Genomic DNA, 14,990 nt, shown 5'->3' on the forward strand with positions numbered 1-14,990 from the left:
ATATGTCAATTCAAGTCACTCTTGATATGTCAGTTTACGTCACTAAATAGGATATGGTACTTGGGTTTGGTTACATTGGGTAGACTTTAGCCTTGAGTTTGTGCCCAAGGTCAAAATGTGGATCGAGTCATTTTTATGTGGTTAAGTCTAATCATATTAGGTCAGGGTTGCGTATTAACTAACACCTCTAGCACCAGCTTCATAACTTTACTGGTTACTGTTATTTGCTACGATCTACGGAGTATGTATAGATATTCCTTAGGTCAAGCTAATATGTTGTTAAGCAGGTTTCTTTATAAAGTTATTGAAGTGTACAAAAATATAATTTTATACCAAGTAGTTGAACACTTGAACCCACTAGCAATTGTCTAGCATCAATGTGACTTGACCACTAGATAGTTCTGTATTAATTTAGGTGCGTGACCCAAATTTCATAGCCCAACTCATAACATCTCAAGGTTTCTCAAGTTTTCTAGAAAATTCTACTATATTGAGAAATTCCCTAATCTTTTGCCCACTAATATATAGGTCGAACTTTATAATTTTTTTACAAGAACATACTCTTAATAGATAAGATAATTGTGTGATGCGGGGCATCTTATTAGATTTGCCTCATTGTATATTTTATTAATACAGAGTCTTTAGTTTTATAATTTTTAATCATAAGTATAAATTTAGAGATAAATCATTTCAAAAACACATATTGAACACCGTAAAAAGTTAAATAGGGCAACATATCAGGGACAGACTAGATTAGATTATTTCACTAAATTTAATCAATAATAGAAAAAAAAAAATCTTTAACCCTTTCTATAAATATGAGCAATTCTGTTACTGTTGCTTAGGAATAGTACTGGGGTTACTATTGCTTTCCCTTTTTGTCCTTTTAATTTATAAAAATAATAACTTTTGTATACATCCGGTGTACAGTAATTTACTGTACATCGGGGTCACTTTTTATTAAGTTTAGGGTCACTTTTACAATATTTTGGGTAACTTTTTTCAGTAAAACATAAATACTTCGTAACTTTTATTTATGTCAGGGTATCTTTTATTCATATTAGGGTAACTTCTGTTCATTTTAGGGGTAACTTTATAACCGATGTTCAATATTTATTGTACATCCGATTTATTTAAAAGTTTGTCTTATAAAAAAGGAAAAATTGCCCGAAATAATCCCACCTTTAGAGCGTCCGCCAAAAATAATCCCACCTTTGGATTATTTTTTAATAATCCCACCTTTAATATCAATCCGCTTTAATTGGTCCCAACCGGTCATTTAACCCATTATAGAAAGTTGCATGACACGTGTCGGCATTTGATTGATCAAAAAAATAAAAACTTAAATTTTTTAAAAAATAAAATAAATATAATTATTTGATTAAAAAACTACCCCCACCAGCCTGCCCAACCACCTTCCATGGCTGCGAGCCCTACCAGCCCCACCCCGGCACGGCGGCACCCCCTGCCTGGCCACCAACACCGGAGCGCCGCGCCAACAACCACCCCCTCCCCTGAACCGCTGACTGCCCTCCCTTTAATTTCACCCTGAAACCCAGCCACCAACACCACCATCACCCAGCCCCAATGCTGCGAATCCAACCAGGCCGCCCCGCTGCCGCAAGCCCCACCAGCCCTTACCACCACCGTTGCTAAACTCCTACACAGTACTATCACCATCGTCGAACCCCTGCAGTTTCGAACCTACCACAAATACCAAATCACAACCAATTCGAACCCAAACACCTTCGAACCACCGCAAATACCAACCCCGTTCCGATTCCAGCCCCCTTCCTCCTTCCCCCCGGTGCCGATTTCAGCACTTTCCCCTTCCCCCATCCCGATTCCGGCCTCCCTATCCTTCCCCCTGCAACTTAAGTGGTGGGGTTGTGGCTGTGTTAGGGGTGGCTGGAGTTGGGGGCTGCCGGTTTTTTTTTTTAAATTTTTTTTTATTTTTTATTTTGTCAAATTCAATATTTTTTAATTTAATTTTTTTGATGAATCATAAAGTGACATGTGTATTTTAACTTTTTTTTTAAAATTTTTTTACCTATTTAATAGGTTACCGGTCACTTGGGACCAATTAAAGCAGATTGATATTAAAGGTGGGATTATTAAAAAATAATCCAAAGGTGGGATTATTTTTGGCGGATGGCCTAAAGGTGGAATTATTACGGGCAATTTTTCCTATAAAAAATACTTTAACCCTTTCTATAAATATGAGCAATTCAGTTATTATTATTGCTTAGGAATAGTAGTGGGGGTTACTAATTTACTATTGCTTGCCTTGGTGGTGGGTGGGGCCGTGGGGGTGATATGATGGGATCATGAGTTTCATGCCGCTATCTTACTCTTAAAACCTTATTGTTGTCCAATATTCCCCAATTCTTTTGCATCACAATTTCAAAGAATCACAAAACCCCGTCAATAAAATCATCATTTTGTGTAGAATTGATTACCTAATTAAATGGATGATCAGCTGATAGTTCTGGTAGATGCGTGAGGAAGTAATCGCTAAACTTGCTTTACAAGATACTAATCGCTAGAAGTAATCATCGAAAATCCAAGTAATTATCTTTTCCTGGGTATTGATTATTTATCTAAAATTTTGAATTTTTTTCCCGTAAATTTTCATTTTCATTTTGAATTAATTTGATTTTTTTTTGTCCTGAGTTTTGAAGGAAGATAATGTTGGCTGGAAGTAGTAGCAACAATGCTGCATCGTTCAAACACCGTTATGTAATTGAAATTCCGCGTCCTGCTAGTTGGAAATCGAAGCCAAGAAAGCAAAATTCGGTGAAATTCTTGAATTATATTGTTGTAAAATAGTGTTAATTTGAATTGAATTATGTGGGTTGTTCAATTTTTGTCTGATAATTATTCTTCTAGAAACTACAAGAGAGTCCTTGAATGACCAACAAGCTGAGTACCTGAACGGTCTTGATTTTATGTATGTTATGGCTCTTTCATAGTCCCATTTTTTTTGAGTTTATAGATTTGTTTGTATACTTTTCGTTGTTCATTGTGCCAGCTTTAGTATGTAGCCATCTAAGTTGTATTGAAATTGAGATGCCTTGTAGTGTGGGTTAAGATTAAATTGGAGTGGAGAGAGCTACAGTGAGATGATGGGAACTTGTAAATCATTGTTGTTTGCTCTCTTTTAGAGTTCAAATTATAGTCATACCGTATACAATCGATGTTTGAGGAAGGCCATCTCCATCTTCTTGAGTTGAGGAAGCCTACAAATAACTTTTCGACATTACTCGCATTGGAGCAGCTTCAGGGCTTTTACATCTCCATTGAAGTAGCTTTTGTGGGAAGATTTTCTTTCTTCTCATTAATCATCAGATATCAAATTCACAATCTAGGGTTCATCAAAATAAAATTACTTTTAGTGTACTCAATCTAGGATTATTTTAAGGGACACTATTTAACTATTGCCTATAAATCTTATAATGAATCAAATTAGTGCGAAATTTGATAAATTTTCATTGAGATTTGAAGTTTTGAATAGGGTTTTTGTAGAATTGTAGATATGAGTTGTGCGAAGAAATGTGTTTAGTTTTAAACTAGGATTTGGTTTCCTACAAAATTGCAGAGATGGGTTTCGCAAATAAAGAGTATAAATTTCTGATTATGTGAGCAGAAATCAGAAAGATGATGGTCCTCTAATCTCCACTATTAATCCTACTAATAATCAGGTATAAGTAATTGTTTTTGAATTGAAGCATTATTTGCCTGATAAATTGAGGTAAAAAATGATATTTGAAACTTTGTTGCATTTCTTATTTGGGATTTTATTTTGAATTAAGTGTTGGTTAAGTGTTAATTATAATATTTGCTTGTATGTTGAGTTATTAGAAAGGCTTGTAGTGGGAATTTATATGTGCATATGTCTTAGTTACATTCACCTTTGTAGGAATTAGATTCCGAACTTCATAGGATTGTGTTGTGAAGGATGTTCATAATTATTTGATTAACTCTTGAATTTATGTTATAGTATAATTATAAACAATTTCACGAATCTAGATGAAGGAATAATAATGGCTAATCTAGGAAATTCTGTAGAAGTTCCCAAATTTTTCTGGGAAATTCAGCTATAACAGTTGATAAATTGATAAATAAATTCCTTAGTATATGCCTATAACTTTATTTTCTTAGTCTATGATGGGCAGGTGGGTAAGGATGGTGATTATGGTAGTACTGAGGATTGGATCATGCCTTCATGACCTTGACTCCTTGAGTGTTGTGGTAAAGCCTATTCGTTCCCCCCCCCCCCCCCCCCCCCCCCCCCCCCCCCCAAAAAAAAAAAAAAAAAAAAAAAAACTGAGCAATTTTGATGTGCACACTTATTTTCAAACAGCAGTAAAATTTTATGATAATAAAGAAAATAATGTTGTTAGATGTGGGCATGTGTTTGGACCTCTGTCTCTGCACTTGATCAGGTTTGGCATATTTTTATCATACTTGTTATTTCACTTAATTATTTCTTCATTATATTATTTCCCCTCTGGTTATGCTGGCAATATAACACATACATCTTAATCTTACAAGCTGAATCATTTATTGTAGACTTGTAGCCTTGAACACCTTTATTGTTAATAGTTGTAGAAACATGTGATCAGTTTATTAGGCTAAGAGTAATCATTATTCTTATATATGATGCTTATCAAGGAAGACCTAATTTGTTCTCATTTGAACAATTTAGAGCGTGATGATATCTTTAGCATGTGATATTTTAAGATGAGATAAGTGAAGCTTTTCATTAGTACTGTAGAATGTAGTTTATTCTCAAATTTTCATTATGGAGAAGCTAGCCTTGGCTCCCTTAAGAGTTTACAACTCCGTCATCGTCGATCATTATGGAAAATTGTATGATACTTATGTATGTTAATGTGAGGTTATTTATTATGGGATTTACATTGTTTGACTCTCCACTTTGTTCAGATTAGTGGTGGTGGATGTTTTGAAGATCAGGTGATTTCAAAGGTATTTTCACAACAACCCACTATAATGTATATCTTTCATTTATTTGTCAGTGTAGACAAATTTTAGTTCTTTTAAAGTGGAATATTGAACTAATAGCTACAAATATATTATTAGTGAAGCTATAAAAGATTCTACAAGTAATGTTATTAATATTTTAAAGCATATGGATTTGGAAACCTAATTTGATAATTGATTGAGTCAATTTAGAGGGTTCTTTTAAGGCAGATTATTACACAATCAGTAAAAAGTACTCGTCATGAAAGGTTGTACGAGTGATTTTCTTGGTACTATAAGCGAGAGTAATTTACTATGATTGAAGACCCACAAACCTCGTTTGTTTTCCCCATTTTTTTTCTTGCTTTGCTTTCATTTTTGCTGATCTGATGGCAGGACTGCTCCCATTGTTGCCAACACCTCTATCGGCTAATGTCACAGCCTATCTGATTATTGCTTGTATATGTTAAGCATTTTGGTTAAATATTGGCATGTACTTTTTAATGGATGCTTGAACAGGCTCTCGTGGGAAAGACCCACAATTTTCTATGGAATGTTTATTGTGTTTTTCTGCTAAAGTTGTCTTTTGAAACATTTAGATGTCTGGATATGCTCTACATATAGTATGTCTTGCAGCTGGTTTTATTAATGTGATTAATATCTTAACTGGAAAATGTATCTGTAGTAGGTTTTCCTTGGTTAACATTAGTATTATCCAAGGAAGAAAATTAATATTGGAAGTAGTATAGGATATCAATATTAATATTGGAAGTACTCCCTCCGTCCCAAAAGAACGACCCATTTGGGTTGATTACGCGGGCATTAAGAAAGTTAAGTAAAAGAAGTAAAAGTATATTGAAATGATAAATTTACATGGGATTTGTAAAAAAATAGAGAGAGAAAGTAATAAAATAACATGGAAAATCAAATTTTTATATGGGGAAGCAAATTTTGCACAAATATTGTAGCAAATTGGTGGGTGTTTTAATGTAAATGGGTCATTCTTTTTGGGATTAGGTTTTGGCCAAATGGATCGTTCTTTTTGGAACGAAGGGAGTACTTATTAGAAGTGCTATCTACATTCTCTAATTTGAAAAAGTCTAAGGGACCCATGATCAAACATTCAAACACGGTAAGAAGACTTGAAGTCAACTTTTTTGCTGTTAAGGGAAAGACTTGAAGTCAAGTTAGTGAGAAAATAAGTTGGATTTTTTGGCTCTCCGTGTGCTTTACTCATCCAAAGTAATAAAATAAGAATTGATGACTTTAAAATTTCCTTTGAACAAGTAGTTTTTATGTCTACTCCGAATTAATGCCTTTCATTGACATTTATTGTAACTTACATGAGAAGTTGAGAGCATAGGTATGAATGTATGTACGGAGTATGATAATTTCTTGGTATTACGAGTACAATTCTAATGCTTCAAAGTTCTATTTATATGTTTAGCACATACATTATTTTGATACATATACATTCATTGATCTAGCCAAAGTTTATTTGGTGACAATGAGTTCTCTTAAACTCCTCCTTTCTTGTCTTTTGCTGTTTTCCTACTTCATTTGTGTTGCTCATGGGCTTGATACCCTTAGCAGCCACCACAACAACGTCATGTGTATTGAGAAAGAGAGAGAAGCTTTGTTGAAATTCAAAGAGGGCATTCGAATCGATAATTGCGGGTTGCTGTCTTCTTGGGGAGATGACGGTGATGATAACAAGGACTGTTGTCAATGGCGTGGCATCCGTTGCAGCAGCCAAACCGGCCATGTAATCAAGCTTGACCTTCGTGGGGTTGTCACTTATTATATTAAGGATCATTGTTTGCAAGGTAAAGTGAGTTCTTCCCTTGTTGATTTGAAGCATTTGAGTTACTTGGACTTGAGCCTCAACAATTTCCAAGACCAACCCATCCCTAGTTTTGTTGGTTACCTTGTGAGTTTGAAGTACCTTAACCTATCCAACGCTGGATTCAGTGGAGAAATTCCACGCCAGCTCGGAAATCTTTCCTCCTTGATTTCTCTTGATCTTAGCTATGACAATCATTATTATGACAACATTGAGAATCTCTATGTCAAAAACTTGTCGTTGCTCTCAAATCTAAAATTGTTAAGTTATATTGACTTGAGTTCTGTCCATCTCAGTAGAGCCATAGACTGGCTAAAAATCGTGAACGACCTTCCATTCTTAAGGTTTCTTAACTTGGAAAGCTGTAACCTTCCCTCTAGAGTTCCATGGCCACTTTCATACAAAAACTCCACTCTTTCATATCTTAATCTTGCTGGCAATCAGCTTGATTCATCAATATTCCAATGGCTTTTTAATTTGATTGGAATTGATACTCACCTTGCATATGTTGATCTCTCTTTTAATCTACTTGATGGTCCATTTCCAAGCGCATTTGGGAAGATGCATAATCTTTCATTCCTAGATCTCTCTTATAATCAACTTGAAGGTCCCCTTCCTAATGCAATTGGAAATATGCATGCTCTTTGGTATCTAGACCTTTCCAACAATACATTGCAAGGTCCGATTCCAGACACAATTTCAAACTTACAGTCTCTCCAACATCTTGACCTCTCATCAAATAATTTCCAGTCCTCGCAATTGCCTAATATACTTGGCAATTTGTGTCACTTGCAAAGTCTCTACTTGAATAATAACAACATCACCGATGAGTTTCCCAACATAATCCAAACACTAACCAGATGCTCAAACAAGTCATTATCATATTTAAATCTGGGTGATAATCAATTCTGGGGTCTAATTCCAGACGCGATTGGTGCATTTCCATCATTAAAACAATTATGTCTTAATAATAATCGTTTGAATGGAACCATCAGTCCTCGTTTGGGGCAACTGTCAATGCTCGATCACTTGGATCTTTCTTCTAACTCTCTGCATGGTACACTCTCTAGCAGTCACTTCTCAGAACTTTCAAGATTACAGTACTTAGACCTTTCAGGTAATTCAGCACTGGTGCTCGATATTGATGATGATTGGGCTCCTCCATTCCAGTTGGATACTATAAGACTAAGTTCCTGCAGATTGGGACCGATCTTCCCAAATTGGCTTGTGAGCCAAAAAAATTATTCGATTCTTGATATTTCTGGTGCTGGAATTTCCGACAGCATTCCGAAGTCTTTTACAATACCTTCAAAGCTCACTCATCTTAGTATGTCTCAAAATATGATTCATGGGACGCTTTCAGATTTGGAAATACCAATCACAACGACCCTTGATTCTTTGGATGGGGTTGTCATAGATATGAGCTTCAACAATATTGAAGGTGCAATACCAACATTTCCAACAAGCCTTACTTCATTAAGCTTGAATAATAATAAGTTTTCTGATCCCACCCTCTTTTTGTGTCCTAAGGTGAAAGTACGTCTATATACTCTTGATCTTTCAAATAACTTGTTGTCCGGAAAACTTCCTGATTGCTGGATGAATTTTGACCAATTGTCTTTTGTCCATTTAGAAAACAATAATTTTTCTGGTGGTATACCACCTTCCATTAGGTATTTGAAGCAGTTGGAGACGTTGCACTTGCGCAACAATAGGTTTTCGGGAGAACTTCCAAGATCATTAGAGGATTTAACATCGCTGGTTTTCCTTGATCTTGCTCATAATTCCTTTACTGGAAGTATATTGCCAGGCATTGGGAGTAAAAAAAAAAGCCTCAGTTTTCTAAGCCTTGGAAGCAATAATTTTGTTGGGGAAATACCTTTGAGCCTTTGTCAACTGCCCTTTCTTCAAATCTTGGATCTCGCTGACAACCAAATTTCTGGAACTATTCCAAATTGCATTTGTAATCTTAAAGCAATGCAAGATACAACAGATATGCTTCCAACATTGCAATACACTATCACTGACCGTAGTTCTAGTACCGTTGTCGCTGGTTCATACAGTGATGCTGAGACGATTATGTGGAAAGAAGTAGAAAGGACCTTTGGGAATTTTTTAGGACTAGTAAAGCTAATTGATCTTTCAAACAATAAGTTGGAAGGAGTAATTCCCACAAAAATTTCAGCTCTGCAAGGTCTCGTCTCCTTGAACTTATCAAGAAACAGTTTGGTTGGACAGATCACACCGGAAATTGGACTATTGACAGCTTTAGAAGTTCTCGATTTATCAAACAACCACCTCTCTGGTGAAATCCCTGCAAGCATCACTGCTTTGAGTTATCTCAGCAACTTGGATTTGTCAAACAACCACTTCTCTGGAGAAATTCCGAAGGGCACTCAACTTCAAGGTTTCAATGCTTCAGTATATGCTGGAAATCCTCAACTTTGTGGAGCTCCTCTCTCGAATTGCTCTTGGGATCAACCACACCACAATTCGACGATGGGAGATAATACTACTCCCCAGGATGACACTGATGATGACAAGATGTTTTTTGTGGGGTTGTATGTAAGTGTTGTGCTCGGATTTATCATAGGATTTTGGGGAGTTTGTGGAACATTGGTGCTCAAAAGATCTTGGAGACATGCCTTTTTTCAGTTCTTTGATGACATGAAAGATAAGATCTATGTCATGGTTTCATTGAGCATTGCTAAATTTAAAAGGAGGCTCTAAATCCAGTAAGTTATTAATCAATTTTTTTGTTGATCTTAGCAGAATATCATAAACTGTATATATGATGAATCTAATATGATTGCATTGAATGTCGCAAATTTGCAGCAGGCTGAGGTTTGGTACTAGAGGAATCGACTCAACTTGCTCACCACCTACCTAATACAAGCTTCTCCAGGGAGCACAAAGCGAAAAGTCCTCTGTTCAGATCGTTTTAGATGCTCTTAGCATGGCTAGGAAGTTTGAGTTCTGTACTTTCTCGTTCTGTCCTAAAGTATGTAATATAGCAGTACATTTCATTGTCGAGTCCTCTGTAAGCCCTCCGGATGTTACTCATGTTATCCTTGCTGATAAGGAGAAATTATCTTAATAAAGTATGTTGTTCTGTCAAAAAAAAAGGTGAAAATTACCTTAGCATGTGCACGTTGATCTCTCTTACAACTTACTTTCAGGCCTTATGTTGATCTTCTAACAATTAACTGATTGTAGGTCTTATCCCAACTGTAATCGGGAGTGTATACATTCTTTCATATCGCTATATATCTTATAATCTAATCGCAATCACAAGTCTCATTCCCAATCAATGCAATAGGCATTAGGCAACAACCTTCAGCCTTTTGCAATCTTAGTTCATTTTAGGCTCCCATATGTAACTGCTAGATTTCTGAGGTTTCTCAAATGTAACCGTAGCACTTAGTTCATTTTTGTTACTCTTATAATTAATCATCCTAATTTTTTTTAGCTGAATTTTTTATCTAGATCAGTATACATGGTCAAGATTTTATTAGCTCTAGCCTCTAGCACAAAAAGTGATGGATTTCGTGAAATTATTGTGTGATTCTGATGTATGCACAAAATATAAAATTAGACATTATATATATGCACTAAAAAATTACTATGGTTTCTGAATATAAAATACTTGGTACTCCTATTGATGTAATATTCAAATAATCACCAGTGTAGTTTTTAACAAAATTCCACTTGTATAAGAACATACATGACTCTTATTGTCCTCAAAAAAAATTTATTAAACTTTGGTTTCTCACAATTTAATAATTAGTACTATTGTTTGATTACACCCTTTTTCTAGAAACTGGGGAGGCAGTACTATTGGATGTGAAGATGGTACGAAATCCTCCTTTTGTCCTACAAACCTATTGTTGCTACTTCCATCGTCGTACTAGACTAGACTGCTAATCACACCCCAATTAACTTTGAAAATGCGATAGTAGCGTTTTGACATGTGTATAAGTCAAGAGCTAAATTAGATTGCCCACTTAATATTATTACTTTTCAGATTTGGAAAAATAACTAACTCAAAATAAAACCACAAGAAGGGTTTAAGTCAATTTGCATTTGAAGATTACAAAACTTACATTGACACCAAGCAAGCCAAATTTGACTTTCTTGTTAGAATCTTCAAAATTGACACTGAACAAACTCCCCACCAAAAAATTAAACTTTTAACTTAATTATATATGGATGGATAGATTATACATACCATTGATATCTAAAGTTCCTGTCAATATTAGATTGCTAATTCGCTATCATGAGTAACGATCAGCCCCCTCTCAGAGCATCCCCTCACCTTCTGTTTCAGCTTTTTTGTATTTACTTATGCTGTTACAGTAGTCATTCTAGTTCTGCAACAAGCATTGACAGTCACAACATCAGGTGTATTGAAATGGAAAAGTATGCACTCATAATTATCAAACACGGCATTGAATTTGATTCGTGCAATCTGCTAACTTCTTGGGGATATAAAGAAAACAGTCTAGACTGCTGCAAGTGGCCTGGTGTCCGTTGCAGCAACCATACAGGCCATGTCATCATGCTCGATCTTCATGGCCGTGAAGATTGTTATCTTGGAGGTAATTTGAGTTCTTCCCTCGTCGATCTTAAGCATTTAAAATACTTGGACCTCAGTTCCAATGATTTTCCACAGCAATCTATCCCAAACTTTCTTGGTTCCCTGTCTAAACTAAAGCACCTTAATCTCTCTAACAGCCATTTTGCAGGGGAAATACCACATCACCTTGGAAATCTTTCTCGTTTAACATATCTTGATCTTAGTAACAATTTTCACTTGTCTTCCAATAGCTTGCATTGGCTCTCCCATCTTACTTTGTTAGAAGATCTCCGGCTGAGTAATTGTTATCTTATCGAAGCTACGGATTGGTTCCAAGCCATTAACAACCTTCCCTCCTTAAAAGGCCTTCACTTAGATTATTGTCTCCTTCCTTCAACAATCCATCCGCCATTTTCTTATATCAATTCCTCTGCCAACCTTGCTGTTATCAATCTCGCCAGCAATTTCTTGAATGATTATTCAATATTCGAGTGGTTGTTCAACCTGAGAGGGATCAACACTCAACTTGTGCATGTTGACTTCTCTCATAACTCTCTTTCAGGCCCCATTCCAACCACATTTGGACTAATTCGTACTCTTTCATATCTCGATCTCTCTGACAATCAACTTGAAGGCTCTATTCCTACTGCAATCGGGAATATACGTTCACTTTCATATCTCGATCTGTCTAACAATCTACTTGTAGGACTCATTCCCAATGCAATAGGAAACCTTCAGTCTCTTGCATACCTTAAACTCTCTGACAACTCATTTTCAGGGCCTATTCCTGACACAATTGGGAATTTAGAGTCTGTTGTATATCTGAAGCTGTCAAACAACTTACTGTCAAGTCCGATTCCTGATGCAATGGGAAACCTCAAGTCTGTTGAACATCTCGATCTCTCAAACAATTCGATTACAAGTAATATTCCACATTTTCTTGGGTACATGTCAAATCTCACATACTTAGACTTATCACACAACTTATTAACTGGAGTTATCCCTCAACTTGATCAAGCCGGGATCCTGAGCTCCCTTGATCTGTCCTTTAATCATCTGTCAGGGCCTATTCCATCCTCACTTTGGAGATTCCAATATTTTGTTTTCTCGGGTAATCTTCACCTCTGCGGTGAGCCCCTAACCGAGGACTGCCCTCTTGTAGAAGAGGGAAACGATTCATCGCAACAGAAGGAAGATAAAACAGGCAGTGATCATACTGATAAGTTTTATGTAGGATTATATGTTAGCGCCGGGGTTGGTTTCTACCTTGGATTCTGGGGAGTTTGTGGCACTTTGGTATTCAAACATTCTTGGAGATACGCCTACTTCCAGTCTTTAGACATGATAATGAACAAGATATATGTGACTATAGCTATATATGTGGCCAGATTTCAAAGGAATTCTCAAATGCAAAATTTGTAGAGTAATCAAATTACCAGTAATTGTTCCATTATACTTTTTTAATGAATGTAAATTATGCTTTTACGGTGTAAATACATGAATACATCAAGCATATACACTAAAAAAATACAATAAGCATGCTTTTTTTTTAAGATAAAAATAACAAAAGGCATCATATACATCTTTATCCTTTTAAAAATTATTTTAGACTAAAGCATCCTGTTGTACTTAAGTTTTGATGATGACTCAAGGAACCTAAGCAAACCCATAAGGGGCTTTAACTTTTGTCCATCAGCTTTGATGTACTTGACAGGTTCTTATATGCAACGAGATTCTAGAGTCAGAATGGAGCAAGGAACAAGGTCTAAGGACGAGCTGTGGATTAGCATAGAAGATAATCAGAAGCCGAGTTCCTTGAGTAAGGAACTGAAGCTCCAGAGTCGAAGCTTCAAGTGACAAGGAGTCTATTTGTAATTCTAATACTTATTTTAGGCTTCTTGTAAATATGTTAAGTACTTTGATCTCGTATAGGATTTTAAGTGGATTAAATTTCAGTCCTTAAAGATTTATTTTCCTTGTTAAAAATTGATTCTATTTTATTTTCGGAAAATTATCTTTTATTCTATTTATTTTAAAGATTTTCTGTTTTAACCTTATCCTATTGTTTTGGAAAATCTGACTTGGTAAAATCTCTTTTGAAAATCTTTTAACGGTTCTTTTACTTAGTCAAGGAGGTTGAGATTTTAAAGGAAGCAGTAAAACACTATCTTCTGCTTGCTGCCCAAGACTCCACGAAACTGCACTTTCTACTTTTATGGAAGTTGTGGTTAAGTGGAAGTTAAGGGAAACGTGGAAGCTTTCAACTGATTTCCTTATAGTATAAATAGAATTAGTTTTCTGTTTTGAAAAGATACACTTGAGCATTACAATCTTCTAAGCTTTTCAAAAAGAGTCAAAATCCACTTAAGTCCTTGAGTGTCTTTGTACTTAGCATCTTAGAGTTTTATTTCGAGTTGTATTGGGATAGAGTTTGGGTAAACTCTAGAGTGTTTAGATTGCTTTGAGTGAAGCAAGGAGAAAGAGAGAGATTTGAGAGCTCAACTGATTAAGGGATCAGTTGAGGGGGAACTTAAGTTCGTAGAGGAACTTAAGGTTAGAGTCTTAATTTGTAATAGGTTGTTTGCCCTATTATTATTAAGAGTTGTGTTTAAAATCCCTTGTGGTCGTGGTTTTTCTTCTTGATTAGGGCCAAGAAGTTTTCCACGTAAAATCTCTCTTGCACTTTAAAGTTTTTGTTTAAGTTTCTTATAAATTTCCGCAAAAATTACCCTAGTTCCTCCACAATACAATTCACCCCCCCTCTTGTATTGTTCATTCAAGTCAACACATCCCAAATCACATTATTTCAAACCTGCGTGTGAAGGAATTTGGCAAAATGAACTTCCAAAGCCCTCATATATAGTCTACTCTCGTGTATAAGTACATCAAATTGTAGATACATCAAATTTAGCAGACAAATACATTAATTAGATGTTATCAATAATGAAGATTAAGAATAATAATCAGGATTAGGATGAAAATTTTGAATTATTGAATTATGTTCAGAATCATCATTGATGTAATTTAACAAATGTATTTAAATTGCCAAACATTAGGATGAAAACTGATAATGAGCGGAGAAAATACTATTACAAACTCTGCTTTATTAAATGGAATTCAAATAATCAAAGTCGCCATTTTTGTAGCTTAAATTAGATGGAGAAAACAATGGTGAGCGCTAAGAAATAGGCTTTTTTTTTTTTTTTGAAAAACAAGAAATAGGCTAACTTCAATCAAAAATGAAAAAAATAAAAATGACTTAATTTAGTTCACACAAACTTTTAAATAAAACGGATGTTCAGTAAATTATTGAACATCCGTTATAAAGTGACAATAAAATGTGTAAAAGTTACACTAAAACGCACAAAAGTTACCCTGACATATATAAGAGTTATTTATGCTTCATTGATAAATATGACAAAAGTGACACTAAATTTGACAAAAGTGACACTAAATCTGACAAAAGTGTACCCGATGTACAGTAAATTACTAAAAACCGGATGTATACAAAAGTTAATGTACAAGAATCTAATTGAAGAAGAATTCACTATCACGGTGATAAGGCTGATAACTACTTGTAATAATGTA

General features: G+C 35.3%; 1 protein-coding gene and 1 long non-coding RNA gene across 2 annotated transcripts; both read left to right on the forward strand.

Annotated features, from left to right (window-relative positions):
• Positions 1–2,099: 2,099 nt before the first annotated feature.
• Positions 2,100–3,008, forward strand: LOC145609735 (uncharacterized). Its single transcript, XR_014106058.1, has 2 exons — positions 2,100–2,567; positions 2,682–3,008. It is a non-coding gene; the product is annotated as an uncharacterized LOC145609735 (long non-coding RNA).
• Positions 3,009–6,587: 3,579 nt separating this feature from the next.
• LOC145609191 (receptor-like protein EIX2) lies at positions 6,588–9,873 on the forward strand. The gene is made up of 3 exons (XM_081664738.1): positions 6,588–7,361; positions 7,434–9,561; positions 9,662–9,873. The coding sequence occupies exons 1-2, from the start codon at positions 6,593–6,595 to the stop codon at positions 9,554–9,556; spliced, it is 2,892 nt and encodes a 963-aa protein (XP_081520864.1). The 5' UTR covers positions 6,588–6,592; the 3' UTR covers positions 9,557–9,561; positions 9,662–9,873.
• The last annotated feature ends 5,117 nt before the right edge of the window (positions 9,874–14,990 follow it).

The sequence above is a fragment of the Chenopodium album genome, chromosome 23 (genome assembly GCF_948465745.1).
Source record: "Chenopodium album chromosome 23, dcCheAlbu1.1, whole genome shotgun sequence".
NCBI lineage: Eukaryota > Viridiplantae > Streptophyta > Magnoliopsida > Caryophyllales > Amaranthaceae > Chenopodium > Chenopodium album.